General features: G+C 44.0%; 4 protein-coding genes and 1 long non-coding RNA gene across 6 annotated transcripts; 3 read left to right on the top strand and 2 right to left on the bottom strand.

Moving 5' to 3' along the window:
* Window positions 1-49: 49 nt before the first annotated feature.
* On the top strand, window positions 50-4,463 carry LOC130517246 (dual specificity protein phosphatase 26). 2 transcript variants are annotated; one of them, XM_057019028.1, is made up of 5 exons: window positions 50-345; window positions 549-729; window positions 1,044-1,255; window positions 1,383-1,571; window positions 1,982-4,463. In XM_057019028.1, exons 2-5 carry the CDS (start codon window positions 551-553, stop codon window positions 2,041-2,043), a joined length of 642 nt encoding a protein of 213 aa, XP_056875008.1. In that variant the 5' UTR covers window positions 50-345; window positions 549-550; the 3' UTR covers window positions 2,044-4,463. The 2 variants fall into 2 exon arrangements, with proteins under 2 accessions (XP_056875008.1, XP_056875007.1); XM_057019027.1 differs by having other exon boundaries at window positions 51-345; window positions 546-729.
* A 4-nt stretch (window positions 4,464-4,467) lies between these two features.
* Window positions 4,468-6,370, bottom strand: LOC130517257 (EKC/KEOPS complex subunit LAGE3). Its single transcript, XM_057019040.1, has 4 exons — window positions 6,355-6,370; window positions 5,501-5,643; window positions 4,982-5,110; window positions 4,468-4,901 (listed from the first exon to the last, which is right to left on the bottom strand). The coding sequence occupies exons 2-4, from the start codon at window positions 5,548-5,550 to the stop codon at window positions 4,787-4,789; spliced, it is 294 nt and encodes a 97-aa protein (XP_056875020.1). The 5' UTR covers window positions 5,551-5,643; window positions 6,355-6,370; the 3' UTR covers window positions 4,468-4,786.
* On the top strand, window positions 6,079-15,754 carry LOC130517212 (cGMP-dependent protein kinase 1-like). The gene is made up of 21 exons (XM_057018967.1): window positions 6,079-6,283; window positions 6,597-6,822; window positions 7,263-7,398; window positions 7,479-7,545; window positions 7,617-7,716; window positions 8,564-8,677; window positions 10,770-10,875; window positions 10,948-11,011; window positions 11,177-11,254; window positions 12,391-12,485; window positions 12,561-12,626; window positions 12,762-12,836; window positions 12,926-13,022; window positions 13,095-13,234; window positions 13,453-13,542; window positions 13,611-13,752; window positions 13,827-13,990; window positions 14,068-14,190; window positions 14,270-14,332; window positions 14,405-14,471; window positions 14,536-15,754. The coding sequence occupies exons 2-21, from the start codon at window positions 6,606-6,608 to the stop codon at window positions 14,632-14,634; spliced, it is 2,103 nt and encodes a 700-aa protein (XP_056874947.1). The 5' UTR covers window positions 6,079-6,283; window positions 6,597-6,605; the 3' UTR covers window positions 14,635-15,754.
* Window positions 7,468-9,063, bottom strand: LOC130517263 (uncharacterized). Its single transcript, XR_008947669.1, has 3 exons — window positions 8,270-9,063; window positions 7,960-8,043; window positions 7,468-7,732 (listed from the first exon to the last, which is right to left on the bottom strand). It is a non-coding gene; the product is annotated as an uncharacterized LOC130517263 (long non-coding RNA).
* A 623-nt stretch (window positions 15,755-16,377) lies between the features above and the next one.
* On the top strand, window positions 16,378-18,587 carry LOC130517241 (stanniocalcin-like). The gene is made up of 5 exons (XM_057019023.1): window positions 16,378-16,576; window positions 17,236-17,378; window positions 17,461-17,568; window positions 17,646-17,749; window positions 17,889-18,587. The coding sequence occupies exons 1-5, from the start codon at window positions 16,459-16,461 to the stop codon at window positions 18,178-18,180; spliced, it is 765 nt and encodes a 254-aa protein (XP_056875003.1). The 5' UTR covers window positions 16,378-16,458; the 3' UTR covers window positions 18,181-18,587.
* Window positions 18,588-18,867: the final 280 nt, after the last annotated feature.

Raw genomic sequence — 18,867 nt, 5'->3', positions numbered from 1 at the left:
GGCGACAAAGCGCTCAAATGTTCAAACCCCAACGTCACACAAACCGTGATTAAATATAAAAATAATCAAGGGGGTTATTGTAGGCGATCGACCTCTTGGTGCTGCCTAGACAAAAGCCACACGAGTTAAACTTTATTATTTTTTCTATATATAAAGCCCAGTTTGCGGAAACATGCGTCTCGTTGAGGACTTGTTGAGCGGCGGGTGGAGATGAACGCGTCTGCACGGTGGATGCTCCTCACCCTCTCATCCATCCTCCTATAGCGAATAAAAGAATCAACATGGCCGCGGAGCTACTCGCCTTGTAACATCACCGAGACACAGAAAAAAATTAAAAAATCACAGGTAAATAAAAAAACACATTCGGATACAATTCTGCACGTCTGCGATTTTAATATAATTGCCTATATTTGCCTGTATTAAAAAAAACAAAAACATGTTATACTGTTAACCAAAACAAAGCCACAGGTAAATTTTTACTAGTGATACTACATATTTTTCTCCCGTTTTGTTCATTGGCGTTTTATTTGGGTCTCTGTTTTCAGTAGAAATGGCGTTTATGTCCCGGTTCTCTCGGTCCCGGAGCAGCTCCAGGTCTCCGAACCGAAAGGACAACGAGCGCGCCTCGCCGACCCTGACCGTGTCCGAACTGGAGCGGCTGCTGTGCACGGGAAAAACCGCCTGTAACCACGCAGATGAAGTGTGGCCGAGGCTCTATATCGGAGATCAGTGAGTATGCATTAACATCGATTATAGACGTAGAAAAAACTATGAAAGTTTTAACAGAAAGCAGAACTTTATCTCAGATTCGTCTTGCAATAAAGGAGCCAACGCCCCAAACCTATTAGCTAATGACTTTCCTCAGATATTGATTGAAAACAAAACCCAATTCTTTCCCCTGGCAGGCATCTTTTACGCGTGCGTAAAGTTGCTACTGTCATTTTACGTGTTTGGCCTGAGACGACAGTGCAGATTCCAAAGTTTAAGCCTAATTTGAAAGATTGAGCGTCTGTTTGTGTGTGATCCGATTAAAATCTCTGCAGAGACATCGCCTCAGACCGACGTGAGCTGACCAAACTCGGCATCACGCATATCCTCAACTGCGCCCAGAGCAAATGGCGCGGCGGAGCGGAGCATTACGCGGGGATGAACATCACCTATCACGGCATCGAGGCCCACGACTCCCCCACCTTTGACATGAGTGTCAACTTCTATCCTGCCGCTGAGTTCATCCACAAAGCTCTCACTAGCGGAGGTTAGACCTTAAACGACACCACTGGGAGCTGGATCTCGTGAAACCAGCCTCATTTCATAGAATGAAAGCAGAAGCATAATAAATATTATGTAAAGACTGAAGCAGCATATTTGGTGTGTGTGTCCAGGGAAAGTGTTGGTCCACTGCACAGTGGGAGTGAGCCGTTCAGCAACGCTGGTGCTGGCCTACCTGATGATCAGGCAAAACCTGACCCTGGTGGAGGCCATCAAAACTGTGAAGGACCACAGAGGCGTCATCCCCAACCGGGGTTTCCTCCGCCAGCTCAACGGCCTGGACGGCATCCTGAGAGAGAGCCGTAAGATGTCACAGCAGAGCTAAGAAAAAAACAAAAAAAACAACACAACCCCCCCGGTGGTACCTTGTAACATTCTGGGGTCAGTTTAGGGGTCTGTTTTTAACACTGTAGGTGGAGCTAAATTACAGAATGTTGCAAAAAACCTATTTACATCAGTTGAAGCACCGCGGTCGATGGGTTTGCTCATTTAAATAACCCTAAATCCAACTTGACAACATGCATATTTATGGTTGTTTCGATCTATTGCAACATTTTTTTAGTGTCAGAGCCTAAACTGCCAGTAAAAGAAGAGTTTATTAGACACAAGTTAGCAGATCCAGTATTCAGGTGGTTTTTTATTATGATACAAATGGTGATCAAATACTTTGTAGCAAGCTTGGACAGCTTATTAAGCCTTTTATCCTCCTCAGCGTCCGACAACAGAAGTATTTCCTGTGATTCTGAGCTAATCGAGTTAGCCACTGCAGGCTAGCTCAGCAGCCACAAGGTATCTAATAACCACTTCACCAGTGAACTTGTTAGCTGATGAATGCATTATTATCCATGCAGACATTCATGGGAGATTATTAGTGTTTATTGAGAATATCATCTTTTTTCTGGAAGAGCATCAATATAGCACAAATATGGGGCGTCTGCATTGGTAGTGTTATATAAATCTCACCTCCCAGATGAATGAAAACAGTCATTATTACGGTTATTGCACATAACCAAAGGAATATCGATGTTATATTTGATACCTGAAAGTATGCCATTTTAAAACTGGAGTCAGATTAACTTCAAGATCCTCAGAAGATGTTGTGGATCTTCTTCAGGACTCTCTCTTCTCTTTTAGAAGCAAAACTCTTCCTCTTGTCGTCACTTGAACGAGGTTTTTGTCTTCGGGTCATCGGTTTGATCTCCCGATCCCCTTTAAAACAAACGTCTCCTCATTTACATTCAAGCTTCCCAAACAGCGAAGGATTGACTCTCTCCACATTTGGCTCCTCAGGCCCCCTGCCAGCGTGCGTGCACACTCGGTGTACTCACAACACGCCAGTTTTTTAAGTGGATGATTTGTGTAAAATGTCTTTTCTAAAACTGGGTTTAAGGACCAACAGGCTGGACGGGTCTTCCTACAGTTTTCCCACTGCCCTAGACGACTACCAGTAAAATCCCAACTACTGTTTCCTCAGTTCTGCGACGCCTGAACTGGATGCTTCGCGATCAAATATATTGAGTATTGGATTTTTTTAAACCTTTTTTTTGTAATAGGTATCGTTTGTGATCATGTGAAATTCAGCCTGTAGATGCAGCTATTCTGAAGACCATTTGGACGGGATTAGCATAACAAAGGGAGGCTAAAAGACTCCCTGTGTCTTTGTTTCAGATGCAAAAACTGAGGTAGATCTGAGCTGGAGCTACACTCCTCCGAGTTATATCTTAGCAAATGTCAAAACATAACTGTATAAGTTATGCATTTTATATTCAGAGGTTCTTTAGAGTCGTCCTTTAAGGCATTTAAACAACTTCCAGTCTGGTATATCATGTCAATGTTGCAGTGACTGTTAGCTATTTAGAGTAGAACTCTAATAATCCAGTATACCAGCACCAGAGCTCTTCAGTTCAGTTCAGCAGTGGGAGAAAATACCACAAATGTGCCGTTGCAAAAGCTACAAACTGCCTGGGTGTCAGGAGAGCATGAGCAGTGCTGTGCACGGATCTTACAGTCTGTGCTATTTTTCTCAAGTGACAAATGATACAGGATCAGATGCTGAGATTTAAAACCATTTTTTTCCTTAAAAAAAAAACAACAAAAAAATCCTGTGTATCGATGATTACCTCAAGTATCGTGTATTTTTTGTGTTCTGTGTCTGTGCAGTTTTAATGCCGCCACCGTGATATACTTGTGAATAGGGTGAGACCTGAACTTATAACTTATATTAAAAAGAACGTAAATTAAAAGCTAAGGTTTGCTCTGTCACTTTCAGGGATTTTCAGGAGTCATTGTATTGTTGCAGTCTCATGTCAAACTATGACATTTAACAAGTTATTGGACACTTTATTTTAGCTATTTGGCAGCCAAAAGATTAATTTAAGCAGGTTTTGAAAATTGTGGATTATCCTATTTTGTAATAATAGCAGACAATTACAAGAAGGTGTCACTTACGTAATGGGAATTATTAAAGGATTGAATTGAAAACGAGCTGCATTTCTCACCTCTGCCGCTAGATGGGGGCCAAAACCGGAAACCGTCGAAATGTAAACACAGCAATGGATTCTGGGTAAACAAAAATAGCAGCAGTCTGTCCTGAACATTGACTGAAGAGAGTGAAAGCAACTATGTCCCCTCGATTTCTTTTATACCGTCTGTGGTGTTGTGCACAGTCAACACCCATCGTATGATTTATAACTCTGTTACTATTGTGCTTTAACTGTTGCATTTAAGCTGGCTTTGGGACCAAGCAGTCATTCAGAAAACCACTCTGAGTCAGAGCGTCAGAGATAACAGAGACATTCTCCGCAACATTCCAAAATAATACTGACTTTATGTTTTGGTGAAACTGTTTAGTCACACTTTAACGTCCTGTAAAGTCTCAACTGATCAGAACTCTTCTGATTCCTTTTGCTAATCTTCACTAGTTAAAACAAAACAGCATTTTTGGATTTATGTTTTGTTTCTGTGGTTTTACTTTTCTGTCAAGTTTCCTGTTGATATTATATGAATTTTTTTTACAGAAAGGTTTTTTTGTTGTTTTACATTTCTTTTTCTAACTCTGTACTCTGAATTTCTTTAAAGGAGACTATGCCTTAATCTGTCGACTTTTACTTTTTGTCTCTACAAATTTGTTTTAACGGTGAATTCAGTATTTATTGAATGTCTGTACTCAGTCGTAAATAAAGAAAATACTTCCAGCACTGTTTTTTTCAGTTTTAGTAATGATAACAATCCTTGAAATATATAGAAAAAAATAATAGAAAATGCAGATATTACATATACCTATACATAGAATTTTGAAATTAGGTGTTTAACACCTTGAAGTAAAAATCAATAACTTTTTTGTTTTGATTTTTTTTTACCTTCATGAGGAAAAGTAACATAAACAACACATAAACACCACATAAAATATGCTGACATTTTCATCTCAGATCAACTCATCTGGATTTGATGTTACGCTTATGGGAAAGTTTGAATCAACCAAGCCGACTTTCAAACACGTCCTGAGCCATGTCAAGTTTCACTGAGAAACAGGGGGTCCAAACATCTCCATGGTTTCCAGAACTAGAGAAAGATGATCCAGGAATGAGTTGACTGACACTCGGAGGATCCGCGCTTCATCTGCTCGCCACCTCCTGAAACGCACAGAGCAGCAGCGTAGCAAAGGTCACTGGCGTGTTTATAGTTCAAGGAGGAACAAAAATGGGTTCCTTACACAGAAAGGGTGCTGCCAGACAGTGTCAGCTCCTTTTCTATGCCACCTTTCCTCGGCTCCCTGTCTGGTGACAGCGAACGCAGGGCGATGACGGCCTCACGGGAGGATGGGAAGGGAACGTCCAGAGAGCTGTAAAAAGGGTCAAGGACAAATCTTCCATTTCAAAACAGTAGCTTTTTGTGTGGCTTACCCACCCATAGAGCGGTTGTTGTGTGGGGTTTTTATTATTTTTGTCTATTCTGTGTCTATCTTTAAATTGCATGAAGCTCAACTGAGAGCATATGTGTATGTATGTAGATATGCGTCTGTGTGTAAGATTGCCACTGAAGACTAAACTAACAACTGCAATAAGTCCACAAATCTTTATCTTTCAGTTGAATATGAGAAGTGAGAAGCCTCAGATTTGACAACGCTTTTTTCATTTTATGGTGTTTGTCATACATGAGAACTAAACTACAAGTTCATAAAAACGCAAATAACTCTCAATGATAAATCGCCTGAGCTCTTATTAAAGGATACAATTCCAGTTTTCCCGATTCATTCTTTACTTCTCCCTCTATCGCCGCCATCGCAACTGATGTTTAAAGAATATGATGTTTCCGGAGAAGAAGAAGAAGAGCTTCCGGTTGTCTGTGCCACTGTGAGGTTGCGCTCCTGCCCCCCTGTGGAGGGAAGTAGTAAAGCAATTGTTATCGACAACATAACGTTAACGGTCAATCTTTTCTTTTTTTAAAGTAAATTAATTAAAACTATCACAATGTCATGATATCTTTTTTGACATTGATAAAGGGTAATACACAAGCTAACAATGTCAAATAACAAAGTGTTATTTAGGATTATTCTTAAATTAATTTTTTATATTATGATTTGACGATTCTCTCGTTTTCCACCGTACTGAAAAAAATGCAGGTTTTTGAACAACATTCTCCTTAAATCTTAACAAATCACTATTTAAATTACATATTTATTTTAAAAGTGTCATTTCTGCATCAAAAGCAATTTTTTTCGAACTGTTGAATATTTCTAAAGAACAATTTAATGTCAGACTTTTTTACTTTAATCTCCGCCCCGCACCGCTAGACTTTTATTTTGTAGTAGCGCTGTCAAACTCAGCTGTGCGTCGCTTCATCCAAAAGGTCTCTGTCTATCTGTCTGTCTGTCTGTCCAACCGCTTCATCGCTGTCTCCGTCGATGAAAGCGCCTGTGTTAAGAATCGAGTGAAGACTGTCTTTTATGTAGCCAGTTCGGGTTTTCGGGGAGCGACGACTGACTTCTCTTTCCATTGCTGCGGCTTTCATTCAAGTGAGTGCACGTTGAAGTGGGACATATCGGAGACGGGATAACTATTCCAACATAAAAGCAGAAATACTTACGTTTTCCTGGAAGCTGCAGGAAGAACAGAAGGAGACATATTTTGTAACCCGTACTACTATTTAGTTTCGGATTAATAAGCTTTATTGTTGAATCAGGCTCCTTGATTCCTGTGTATTTTGAAGGAATAACCAAGCATCCAAAACCAGCTGAGCAATCGCTGTAAAGGATCGTACATGTGTAGAAGCAACATTCCACTGTCGACTGTATCTCAGTCTACTGAGTTTGTTTCTTCCTCCTCCAGTTTTGTTCCATGGCGACGGTGTCTAAGTGCACCGGCACCCTCAGAGACCTTCAGCTGGCCCTGCAGTTGAAGATCGAGGAGCTGCGACAGAGAGACGCGCTTATCGATGAGCTGGAACTGGAGCTCGACACCAAGGATGATCTAATCAGGCAGCTGCAGATAGAGCTGGACCGGTACCGCAGCTCGTCCCAGCAAGCTCTCAGCTCCCAGGAGACAGCAAACACAGGTATGTCAGTGAAGTTACACCTTGCATCCACTAGTTGCACTAGCATCACCTCCAAGGTCCACAGTGCTCTTTAAGAGGCTCCATTTTCCACATTAACTATTGGGACGCTGACTTAAATGAGCTTATTTAACAGTCACTGGCTGCAAAGATAATGGAGAACATTCTCTATTCCCTCCCCTCTGGGCAACTTTGAGTTAAGGAGCAGCTTTGTGTTCTGGCTGGAAAGACCATTACTTCACTATTTTGGTGCAAACATGAGAATTTTACTCTATTTGTGACAACTAGATGATCATGATTTCTACTTTTTTACTCAAACGTCTATCCGGATGTTGGTTGAGATCCAGCCAGGATGTGAGGAACATGGCTGCGAGATAGCTAAGGGATAGAGTTCAACACATCTCACACATCACATGACACATCTCTCTGGGTGTGTCTTGAAGGAGCGGCCGACCAGACGCAGTTCGCCTCCGACGAACCCCAGCGCATCAAGAGACAGGCCATCTCGGCCGAACCGTCAGGTCTGGACCCCGCCAAGCTCACTGACGTCACGCTGACCAGCTATCTCAAGACAAAGGAGTAAGAAAACAAAACACACAGACATACACACACACACACACACACACAGGGAAGGTGGTGACATTGGAGTGTATTTGCAGGTCTGGTGAGCTGATCCAGAAGGCTTTAATGAACAACGACTTCATGAAACATCTGGAACACGGGCAGGTGATGACACAACCGCGACGCTCGTCCTTCTCACGCTTCGAAGCTGCTCATTGATCCGCTCCTGCTTGCAGATTCTCACCATCATGGACTGCATGTATCCCACCACCCTGTCTAAAGGCTGCTGCGTCATCCAGGAGGGAGACGATGGCTCCACCGTCTACGTCCTTGAGGGTAAGGCTGGCCTAGACTAGGGGTAAAGGTGGGAAGTTATCAAGCAAACAGGTTGGTAACCAAACAGGTGGTAGTGTCCCATTAATTAAACTACATGTGTAGTTTACACGTCTATATATAGTGTAGTTTGGTCGACATGGTAACTCAGCAGCCACCACTAGAATACTAAACGCTATATTTTTTCTAGGTTGCAAGTGGAATAAGTAAGTTGGGTCATGTCTTCAAGAAGTAACTGGGTCAAACCTGAATATAGGCTTCCGCCTGTCACACACAGTGGGGAAAGCTGGCAGCTGGGGTGGTTGCAGACAGAGTTTATGTAGATTATTTCTGAGAACATGCAGAAATTTCCATAAACATGAATGAACAACATTTTTTTTTGTCCTTTGGACTCTTGCACCAACACATGCCAAAGTAAAGAGAGGCTCCATTAGAGACGGGTGTGTGTTGAGGGGGAAATAATTGGAAGAGACATTAAGATGAAACATGGTGCTGGGTTCTAAAGTGACATCATGGTGAAGTCATTGTCTGGAAGCGTAGATTTAGAGACAGAAACCTGTGTGAGTTCAGCTCATATGCTCCCGACACCTTCGCTCCTCTCTCGTCCGTCTGCCTGTTGCTCGGTCTCAAGGACAGTCAGTCTTTCACACGCTTTGACTGAAAGTCTGCACTGCGTCGTCACGCTGCTGCCTGCAAACTGTCTGCAGAAGAAGCGTTAAAAGAGCCCCTGATGATCGTCCGCTTCCCTTCCCTTCCCAAACACAAACCTCTGTCTCATCCTATTTTACGGCTTCTTCCTCCAGCCATAATTTAGGCGACTCGGTTGAATGTTTCTGGTGTTTGTCCACAGAGGGGATGGTCGAGGTCACCAAACAGGGCAAGACATTATGCACCATCGGTCCGGGAAAGGTCTTTGGAGAGCTGGCGATCCTGTACAACTGCACTCGCACGGCGTCCGTCACAGGTAAACAAACCCGCTCGGGGAGTTTGGAAATGATGGAAGCGAGAGCACTTCCAGGAACGAGCCGTGATTATCTCGCAATGCCGGGTTCGGAGAAAAGGCAATTTCGTTGCTGGGCGACAGATGTTTGACCTTCCCCTTAAAAGGCTGACATCTGTCGGGGGGGGACAATAAGGGGGTCTGCTTGCATCAGCTGCGGTGGGATAAATGTTTCTGCTCTGATTCCAGGAATTATTACTGGTTTGTTTGATTTGGGTTGTTTTTTTATTTTCATGCTTATTTAAAAACAGAGGTTACAGCTTAAACCTGGCGTGTTTTCATTTGCGGCATCGACGGGCCTGGATCTGCACAGAACATAATGTTCAAGGACACTGACAAGCAAGTTCTGATTCCCTCATGATTCCCTGCATGTCAAACCAGCTGTGCCAGTGTGCTGGCAGGAGAAGAACAAAGCCTCCATCAATCCTTCATCTTCTGCTGGCCTGACGCCAGATGATGGAGTGGGTTTTAAACGTAACGGCGAACCGTTCTGCCGCTCATGACTGACAAAACGTGTTTTGTTTTCTTCCCGGCACACCAACGCTCCTCCGTAAGAGGTCTGAGAATCAGCCTCGAACCCGCAGCAAGTTCCTTCCATTTGTCATTTTGGCTCTTCTTTCCGTCGTGTTCCGCTGTTCCGTCAATTCCGGTGCCACCTTGAGCAAATTTAATGCACATATTTAAAACTTCACCTGAACTTGCTTGAACAAGCATCGTTGTCATAACAGACCCGAGGACAACCCAAATCATGAATACAAAATGAGTCGTGCTAAGCTGTTTTTCAAAAATAATCACTCCGAGTGTGAATCCATCCAAAGGTTCACATGGGCATCGGCGCTCTGCGAGTTCCCGACTGTGAAAACGCCAGAGAGGTCTTGACCAACCGCTTATTTTCGAACGCGCAGCTTGAAAAACACTCCAGATTCGAGATTCGCCGCAGATGAAAAGCTCCATGCTGTACGCTTGACATCATCTGTACACTTGACCGTGCAGATGATAATGAAAGTGGCGGTGGGGGGGGCGATACAATAAATATTTGCTAGGGAGACACAATTTGAGAGTCAGAGCAAATCATTTTGCTGCTGCAGTTCTAAACACTTCAGATGAGTGTTATGTAACAGCGTGTCCTGGTTTCCACCAGGAAACAAAGCAGATGGATGAGAAAAGGCTGGAAAGTAAAGGAGATAACAGTTAGGAGTGAGTGCACGTGTGTAAGTGTGAGTGTGTGCTTCAGTTTTGGCCATTTTATTGATCATTTCTGCCCACACCTATTTGCTGGTCCGCTATATCGGACAGTTACACAAACGTATTGATATTAGTTTGAATTTGCCTCTATATGGACAATAAAATGACCCCTTCCGAGCTTCAGTTCAATGTCAGAAGGCTAAACTATTTCATTTAAGATTGTATATTTGAATTATCACAATTACAAAGACATTTAATCGCGGTCTTTTAATTCCGGTTTGTTAGGATGGATGTGCATCTAAAACTAATCTATATCTTGCCTCCACAGCCCCCCAAGGACCCTCTCCTGAGAACTATGTACTAATTGCTGTTACGTACTAAAACTCCCTCTGGACTGGATCCAGCCCAGGCTTGCTGATGGTCTGGAGGTCACTGTTTGTTTCTTCAGCTTTAGCAAAGTCTGAAAGCGCAGGCCACATTTGAGGTGGTCGAGGTCAGCTTCCATCATTTCTGTTTTCGCCCTCTGCCGGGGCCCAGGCGGTCGAGGTCAGCCCTTCGATACGCCATTCAGCCAATCCTGCTGCTTCCCCTTCTGCTTCTTTATCGGCGGCCTTTTATCGGCAGCTTTCTGACACCATCTGAATGGGAGCACGGATCGGAATGAACGATGGCAGTTTTCAGCAGCAGAGGTATCCTTTAGAAAAAGTAAAATAAGGAACATATATATAAAATCTGGACCCTAAGCTACTGCAGTGCTCTCTCCCCATGAGATCCAATTACCCCAAATAGCCTTAACTGACATCGTTCCAATGAGTTGCCCCATTTGTTGTGTTGTTTGGGCTCTTTTGTTCAGTTCTCATGTGTCTTCCAGCGCTGACTGACATCAAGCTGTGGGCCATTGACCGGCAGAATTTCCAGACCATCATGATGAGAAGCGGCGTGATCAAGCATTCCCAGTACATGGACTTCCTCCGCAGGTACAGCTTGGCTCGCCGCCTCGAGCTCTGACCCCCGACTCGTCCCGCTCACTGTGACCTCTCTCCTCCCAGCATTCCCTCCTTCCAGTCGCTACCTGAGGACGGCCTCAGCAAACTAGCAGATGTTTTGGAGGAGGTGACGTTTTCCTTCACACCTCTTCCATTATGAACCCTGGCTGTCGCGCTATATCGGACCCTCCCATCTGTTCATCCATGTGAACGGCGAGAAACATTCTGCTCAGTGATGTGACGCATCCTATCAGATGGTTCACATCTCGCCTCTGCTCTCTCTCCCCTTCAGACTCATTATGGCGACTCTGATTACATTATTCGTCAGGGCGCCACCGGAGACACATTCTTCATCATCAGCGAAGGGCAGGTGAGGAAGAAGGATGACGTAGGAGTGAAAGGCTTAGCAAGAGGTGTAAAGATCAGAATTAGCAGAGAAGAGGGGGGTGATAATTGGACTGAAATCTGCAGCAGCCCTTAAATCCATATGAAGCTCCTCATTTTCACTGGTTCCCTTGAGTTTATGAGTCATTTCTTGTGTATTTTATGAGTTTGAGTATTTTTCAGAGATAATATTCGCCTGTTTTCAGTGCTTTGACCGTTACTTATTGACCCAACAAACTTGAGCTCAAATATGTTTTTCGGTTTCATAAAAAAATAAAGTGGTCTCATTGGAGGACTGAGTTCAGGGCTGAACAATAACGCGTGTGCTCCGCCAGAATTCAATCAAAGCTCCCTACACAGAAACTGAAGGCCAGCAATAATAGGAAAACATGCTCAGCTTGTAACTGTCAAAAAGAAAACATCAATTTTGTGGAAATGTTTTCAATGGTACATTTTTTCAGTTTGATTCTGAATGTTTTCTTCTTTGTTAATGTGCCGAAGTCCTCAAACGGGGGCTGCATGTCTCCACAGAGACAAGCGCATAATTTAAACGCCACGTAGGGATGAAAATAGGCCTCATGTTGCTACATCTTCAGCAGCAGGATTCACAAACGTGTTAGTTAATACTCCGGCACGAACCTCTGCTCAAATGCACTTGCTGAAACGATTTCTTTGGGCACAATGGTTTGCAAAACCCGGTGGACACGTGGCTTGTCTCGGCCTGCAACAGCCTTGAACAGATCCCTTTTGCCTCGCAGCTGCTTAATAAAGAGAATAGACGAGTTATAAATGCACCATAAATGGATCATCATTTAACTTTCAGCCTCCTCCGCGATGTGTTTTTTTTCTTGAGGCGACCGTTAGCTTTAGCTTTGACGTGGCTAACCAAAAGATATTGTTTTTAACTGTCCTCGTGATGTAATAAGTGTAAACAAATACTCAGGTTCATTTTACCGGCAAGTGTTACTTTCAGTCATATTGGAAGGTGGTGGCTAACTACAGTGGGGAAAAATGAGCGTGATGGAAGATAATCCCAAAATGACAGGGCGAGGGTGCTTCCTTACCGGTACATCCGCTTCATAAATGGAAAATCTGAAAAGCTGTTTCCTGTGATGTCCGCAGGTAAAAGTCTCACAGCAGAACTCTCCCAGTGACGAGCAGGTGACCGTGACCACTCTGTCCAAGGGCGACTGGTTTGGCGAACAGGCTCTAAAAGGGTGACGCTTGAGCACCAATTCAGGGGTTTCTCTCACGCTTTTGGCACCTCCACTTAGCTTTTGTATCTCTGGCAGGGAGGACGTGCGCACAGCCAGTTACACGGCCGTGGGAGACGTCACATGCCTGGTCATCGACAGAGAGTGAGAAGGGGATCTTTGTTAGCTTCATTAACCATAAATATCAGGTTTAACATGGTGGTGAAAGTCTTAGCTTTGCTCTATGAAGGCACTTTTGTGCTCCTGTCTGTTGTCTTACGTGCATTCATGTCGACCCAGATCTTTCAAACAGCTGATTGGGGGACTGGATGATGTCAAAAAAAAGCAGTGCGAAAACAACGAGGTCAAGGAAAAGTGAGTCAATTGGTTGCTTTGAACCAAATCACATTTCCCTATCAATTGAGATAAAACTCGATTATTAATATTGCTCTGACCTCATCCAGGCTGCAGGCAGAGGCAGATTTCTTCTCCAGTGTGTCCCTGAACGATTTCAACACCATCTGCACCCTGGGGATGGGGGGCTTCAGTCGAGTGGAGCTGGTGAGTGGACTTTAGGCGTGACGGCGCTCTGAAGCCTCCACTACTGAGGGGTTTTACATGCGTTGCGTTCAGGTGCAGCTGAAGAACGAGACCAATCGATCCTTCGCCCTCAAAGTGCTGAAGAAGCGCCACATTGTGGACACCAGCCAGCAGGGTCACATCCTGTCGGAGCGCCACATCATGATGGAGGCTCACAGCCCGTTCATCGTCAGGTCAGGCGCACAGGTGGCGGAGGGCAATAAATTGTGCCCCAAATGGTGACATGTGGCGTTTAACCAAGCTTTGTACAAACAGCAGATAAAAAGCGACGAGAGAACCGGTCCGTCCATCCGGGTTTTCTGTCCTACCAGACAGAAAATGCGTTCCGTGTGACCCCAGGTTGCACCAGGATCAGGACTTAGATGATGTATTGGATCCTGTGTTTCTGCAGGTTGTATCGGACCTTCAAAGACTCCAAATTTCTCTACATGCTACTGGAGGCCTGCCTGGGAGGAGAATTATGGACGCTGCTGCGGGACAAGTGAGTCAAAGCATGTTTATGAATAAAAGTATGAAAATAGCCACTGTCGCTGTTATTCTGATTTTCAGGGGGTCGTTTGATGACAGCACCACTCGCTTCTACACCGGCTGCGTCATCGAAGCTCTGGCCTTCCTGCACACCAGAGGAATCATCTACAGAGACCTCAAACCTGAGAACATCATACTGGACAACCGAGGCTACGCCAAGCTGGTAGACAGATTAATCCTAAAGACTCGGGGGTTTCAGGGAGAAAATCTGAACATATGGCATGTGTGTTCCTGCAGGTGGACTTTGGATTTGCCAAAAAGGTGGGTCTGGGTAAGAAGACGTGGACCTTTTGTGGAACCCCTGAGTACGTTGCTCCCGAGATCATCCTGAACAAAGGTCACGACAGTTCAGCTGACTGCTGGTCTCTGGGAATATTGATCTTTGAGCTGCTCAGTGGCAGGTACAGCAGGACTATTGTGCCAGATCAGTCTGCTTTAGGACTCTGTGTGAAACAGCTTTTCCACTTCCTGTCTGCAGCCCTCCATTTTCCGGCTCCGATCCCATGATGACCTACAACATCATCCTCAGAGGCATCGACATGATCGAGTTCCCCAAGAAGATCACCAAGAGCGCCGCGACCCTCATCAAAAGACTCTGCAGGTTGTCCATCGTCCATATTCGACATCTCAGTTGAAATTGTGGCTCTTTTCACAACCCTTTCCTTGTGGGCGATTCTCAGGGACAATCCTTCGGAGAGGATTGGAAATCAGAAAAACGGAGTGAAGGATATTCAAAAGCACAAGTAAGAGCGGCGCTTCACGCTCATTCTGAGAGCTTACATGGTAGTCATGGCAACCGTCTATTTGTCCCGCAGGTGGTTCGAGGGCTTCAACTGGGAAGGCCTCCGTCAGGGGAACATAGACCCTCCGTACACGCCGACCGTGAGTATTCCTCAGCGTCCGTCTGTCTGCCGCATCAGCGTGTTTACGCCCTCTGTTCTGTCAGGTGGACGGACCACTGGACAACAGCAACTTTGACTACTTCCCTTTGGAAACAGACGGCCCTCCTCCTGACGAAGAGTCTGGCTGGGACCTTGAGTTTTAGCGGGTAGGACTGTGGACCTCAAAGCTGGAAAAAAGGGGAAAAAAACCCAAATAATATTCACATCTCAAGAAGGAAAAGTGTCATTTTATGTGGGATTTTTGCCTCAATTCCAAAAAGAAAGCAGATTTATTTCACAGCAGTCTTTATAAGAATTGTTTACAGTGTATTTGTAATGAAATTATGAGATCAACACTGAATAAAACAGTGCTGTGATGCTTTTAGACATTTACAGTTTCAGAAAAACTTCTCTTGCATTCCCTAAATCTTGAGTAACGGCTTCAGCAGGTCCAGTAGTCCAACCACCATAATGTGGATGATCATGAAATTAGTGACTAAACATCTAATCTACAACTAAAATCAAACTTTTAGATTTAAGAAAATATATATAAATCTACACATTACCGTTAAAATATATAATCCCAGGGTAAAAAAGGTGTAAAATCACACCAGTGATTGTGTAATTTGCAACGTCTTAAGTGTAATAACCGATGCGCTTTTTGTGTGTGTGTGTGTGTGTATGTATTTATTTATTTATTGGTTTATCAGGGACAGACTTAAACACTTTTCCTCCCACTGTGAACTGGTTCCCACCCCACCATTGCTGGTTTCGGAGACTTGAGTGGGTGCTGGAGGGTGAAGTTAACACGAGCTAAAGCTCACAGATGGTTATCAGCCACTGGTGACCTGCAGGCTATTAAAGTCAGCAGAGTGGTGTGGGCTGCACTGGTTCCTACGGTAAACCAGTCCGTGATGGAAACACGGCTGCCTCCGCTGTCCATTGCCTCTGCTGACTGACGTCCAGATAAGAAACACAGATTCTTCCCACACTTCCTGCAAAAATACCAGAGGGCGGAAGGATCTGAGCTAACATTAGCCTAATTATTCAGTGGGTTGATGGGAATGCTTATCTGGTTCATGTACAATAATTACTAATGATATTTATTATTGAATCAATCTTGCTGTGTTAAATGCTTTATTGGTTAATTAATAGGATATTGATGATGTGTTAGTAGTTGTAGTGATTTGTACGTTAACAGCATTTTATTTGCAAGGTCATCACTCTTCCTGTGTAAACCTGATTACTGCTGTAAATAATGTGAATAAATCAATGAAAACTGGCTCCAAAGTGCTTCTTATCAGTTATAATTCTGCAATTTCTGCCAGATAAATCTCTGAAGACTGTTCTTTAAATATAGATTCATGTTTAATTAAACAGTTGCTTCAGATTTTTCTTCTCAGAAAAAATAAGAACTAATGAATATCCAGTGAATCGCGAAGAAAACATGCTACCTTTATTTCCTGTGTGTGCGCGCGTGTATGTGCGCGTGTGTGTTTCTCACCACCTTCTTTGTCATCTACTGAACCACTTCAAACATCAGTCGTGACTAGAATTGTAAATGAGTTCATCTCGTTTTCATTGTTTGACTATTTTTAGAAAACTGGTCATGGTAACAAGAAAAAAGCATTATCAAGGCAAGAAAAGAAAGGAAACAAAATAAAAGTAACATATGTTCTTCGTGACTCACCGCATATTAAATACAACTTTAGGTTACGGTAGTCTGGAATCTTCGTGATTTAACAACCAAAAAGACACGGTCTGATGAAAAGTCGGAAATTCCACGCGTGCAAGTGCGCGTGGAAACATTTAATTAGCCGCGCACCTTAATGACATCATGAATAAACCATGAGCGCGAGGCGCCCTCTGATTGGCCAGGATTGATTGAAATAGCAGGTGAGGACTGGGCGGAAGGACAGACCCGAGCCGTGACCTCCCGAACCAGAGCCACCTCATCCATCCATCCACCTCCAGCCCAGAGAGACGTCATGCTGCCAGGCTCCGCTCCGCTCCTCCTGCTCCTCGGCCTCAGCACCGCCGCCTGCTTCGAGCTGCCGCCGGAGGAAGGCGCCCCCCGCCGGGCACGATTCTCTGCCAACAGCCCGAGTGAGTTCTGGTTCCAGGTCATCAAAATCTCTTTTAGTATTTTAAACTTTACTTGCTTTCTTTTACTGTTCACTGTGAAAAGTAATGAATTGTATCAAATAGTTGTTTACAATTAATTTGAAGATATGTTATATTTCACACTGTGCACTAGTATTATTCATTTACAGCAAGCTTCTGTATTCAACTGACTCTGAGATTTTTTTTATTCTTTTAAAAAAAATAAAATGCTGCTTAGCAAACTCATACTATCATTTTCAAAATACCAGCCAGGATTTATATTCATGTATAAAAACGATTGGTTTGTTTTTGTTTTTTTTACTATTCAATGCAACAGATGTCGCTGGATACAAGGAACATTCTGAGTCCGTTAAGTAAAATGTAGAATGAGTTCTGCAAATAATATCCCATACTGTGAAATCAATCTGACACGAGTTGTGCAGGATTAGATTTTTGACTCCAGACCAACACATCTGTTCTTGAGGAGTTACTCTGTAGAACTGTACATTTGTTCCCTCTTGGGCCTCCCCTAAAACCCACAAATATTGGATTTTGCTCCGGGTTAAAAAGATTTATCACTTAATCAATTATTGCAGGGATGGAGGAGCTAATAAACGCACTTCCTGGCTCCACATTTGCAAATGTTTTGTGTTTGTGTGCAGCTGATGTGGCCAGATGTTTGAATGGCGCCGTGGCCGTGGGCTGCGGATTTTTCTCCTGCCTGGAAAACTCAACCTGCGACACCGACGGAATGCACGAAATCTGCGAACTCTTCCTGCACACGGCTGCTACTTTCAACACTGAGGTGAGTGCCGCGTTCTGTCCATCGGCCCAAACGGCCCATCTCTTTCCCCCCTTCGGCGTCCCACTGTGCTGTTCCTCTGCAGGGAAAGACCTTTGTGAAGAGAAGCCTGCAGTGCATCTCGCAGGGAATCTCCTCGAAGGTTTTCCAGACCATCCGCCGCTGCAACATCTTCCAGAGGATGATCGCGGAGGTCAGTATCGGAGACCGACCCGCAGCAGGTTGCTCCGTTGACGTTCTCGTACTCACGGCTCTCTGCCCCGTTTAAAGGTGCAGGAAGAGTGTTACACCAGCCTCGACATCTGCACCGTGGCACGGACCAACCCCGACACCATCGGAGATGTGGTGCAGGTGCCCACACACTTCCCCAACAGGTCAGGAACATCCTGAGCATCATGATACCACTGTATTGATGCTGTGCTAATCGTTGCTAATTAGCACAAGCATAATCTTAGCTCAGACCGAACGGAAACAGACGCAGCCTTTTAAAACACCTGTATCCTGTCTCTGAAGGTATTACAGCACCCTGCTGCAGACCCTTCAGGGCTGCGATGAGCAGACGGTGGCGGCCGTGAGGGCTGGCCTGGTCGCCAGGCTGGGGCCCGACATGGAGACCTTCCTCCAGCTCGTCCAGAACAAACCCTGCAATGCCGACTCCGGCTCCAACACGTACGACAACCCAGCCAGCTGGAGAAACATGCCCGTGTTTAACATCCAGCCCGGCTTCAGAGGCCGAGACCCCACCCACTTGTTTGCCAGGAGGTCCGTGGATGACGTGGAGAAAGGGTTCAAATCTGAGAACTAGACACGTATAGATGGAGACACGCAACCTTTTATCACTTTTCCACAAATGAACACTGGCAGCAAAAGCTTTAGATGATTTTAAGTTCTGAAATTTAGGCTTGTTATAATAATCATTTGATCAGCCTGAAACTCCAACAATATTTATGTAGAAACCTGTTAAAAACAATATGATTGAATATGATATATTTATTTAGTGATGAAAGAAATTAGTTAATTTATGCAGCAGACATGCTGCTATATTTAATATAGTGTATGAAGAGCAGATTGTGGAGGACCCAAGGTGCTTCTATGCTGGTCATGGAGCATTTTGTGACTCCTGTTCAGGGCCATGTTACTGGTTTGAGATCACTTTATTAGACGGCGTCTTAAATTTAAATGTGCTGTAAAGAATAAATGTTACATGGCTGATTTGGGGTTTGGTGTATTTCTTTTTTCAATAAAGTCCGCAATGAGAATCGTTCAAGTAAAACGGCTAAAGTTTAATCGATGGAACTGAAATGTTAAAAATAAACTGCAAATGAAACAATTCTGTTAATGATATAACATTGAAATAACCCTTTGGTAGCCTTAGATCATATAGCACTGATGTAATGTAATATTACTCTCTTCCACTAAAATTAATAGTAAATAGTGCAGTAAATAATACTTACACGCAATAAAATATAAAATGCCACTAGGTGGCGATAAA

The sequence above is a fragment of the Takifugu flavidus genome, chromosome 20 (assembly GCF_003711565.1).
Source record: "Takifugu flavidus isolate HTHZ2018 chromosome 20, ASM371156v2, whole genome shotgun sequence".
Classification (NCBI taxonomy): domain Eukaryota; kingdom Metazoa; phylum Chordata; class Actinopteri; order Tetraodontiformes; family Tetraodontidae; genus Takifugu; species Takifugu flavidus.
This window is presented reverse-complemented; position numbering and strand designations above follow the sequence as displayed.

What these genes read in the sequence shown, in the direction of transcription:
- LOC130517246 (XM_057019028.1), top strand. Translation starts at nt 551, where the DNA reads ATGGCGTTTATGTCCCGGTTCTCTCGGTCCCGGAGCAGCTCCAGGTCT. An exon ending in CAAAGCTCTCACTAGCGGAG is followed by an intron (nt 1,256 to 1,382) that starts GTTAGACCTTAA and finishes GTGTGTGTCCAG; the next exon opens with GGAAAGTGTTGGTCCACTGC. An exon ending in CGGCATCCTGAGAGAGAGCC is followed by an intron (nt 1,572 to 1,981) that starts GTAAGATGTCAC and finishes TATCCTCCTCAG; the next exon opens with CGTCCGACAACAGAAGTATT.
- LOC130517257 (XM_057019040.1), bottom strand. Translation starts at nt 5,550, where the DNA reads ATGGCGGCGATAGAGGGAGAAGTAAAGAATGAATCGGGAAAACTGGAA. An exon ending in GAATCGGGAAAACTGGAATT is followed by an intron (nt 5,111 to 5,500) that starts GTATCCTTTAAT and finishes CCCTTTTTACAG; the next exon opens with CTCTCTGGACGTTCCCTTCC. An exon ending in TCTGGCAGCACCCTTTCTGT is followed by an intron (nt 4,902 to 4,981) that starts GTAAGGAACCCA and finishes TGTGCGTTTCAG; the next exon opens with GAGGTGGCGAGCAGATGAAG.
- LOC130517212 (XM_057018967.1), top strand. Translation starts at nt 6,606, where the DNA reads ATGGCGACGGTGTCTAAGTGCACCGGCACCCTCAGAGACCTTCAGCTG. An exon ending in AACATCTGGAACACGGGCAG is followed by an intron (nt 7,546 to 7,616) that starts GTGATGACACAA and finishes TCCTGCTTGCAG; the next exon opens with ATTCTCACCATCATGGACTG. An exon ending in ACCCTCCGTACACGCCGACC is followed by an intron (nt 14,472 to 14,535) that starts GTGAGTATTCCT and finishes CTGTTCTGTCAG; the next exon opens with GTGGACGGACCACTGGACAA.
- LOC130517241 (XM_057019023.1), top strand. Translation starts at nt 16,459, where the DNA reads ATGCTGCCAGGCTCCGCTCCGCTCCTCCTGCTCCTCGGCCTCAGCACC. An exon ending in ATTCTCTGCCAACAGCCCGA is followed by an intron (nt 16,577 to 17,235) that starts GTGAGTTCTGGT and finishes GTTTGTGTGCAG; the next exon opens with CTGATGTGGCCAGATGTTTG. An exon ending in CTGCTACTTTCAACACTGAG is followed by an intron (nt 17,379 to 17,460) that starts GTGAGTGCCGCG and finishes GTTCCTCTGCAG; the next exon opens with GGAAAGACCTTTGTGAAGAG.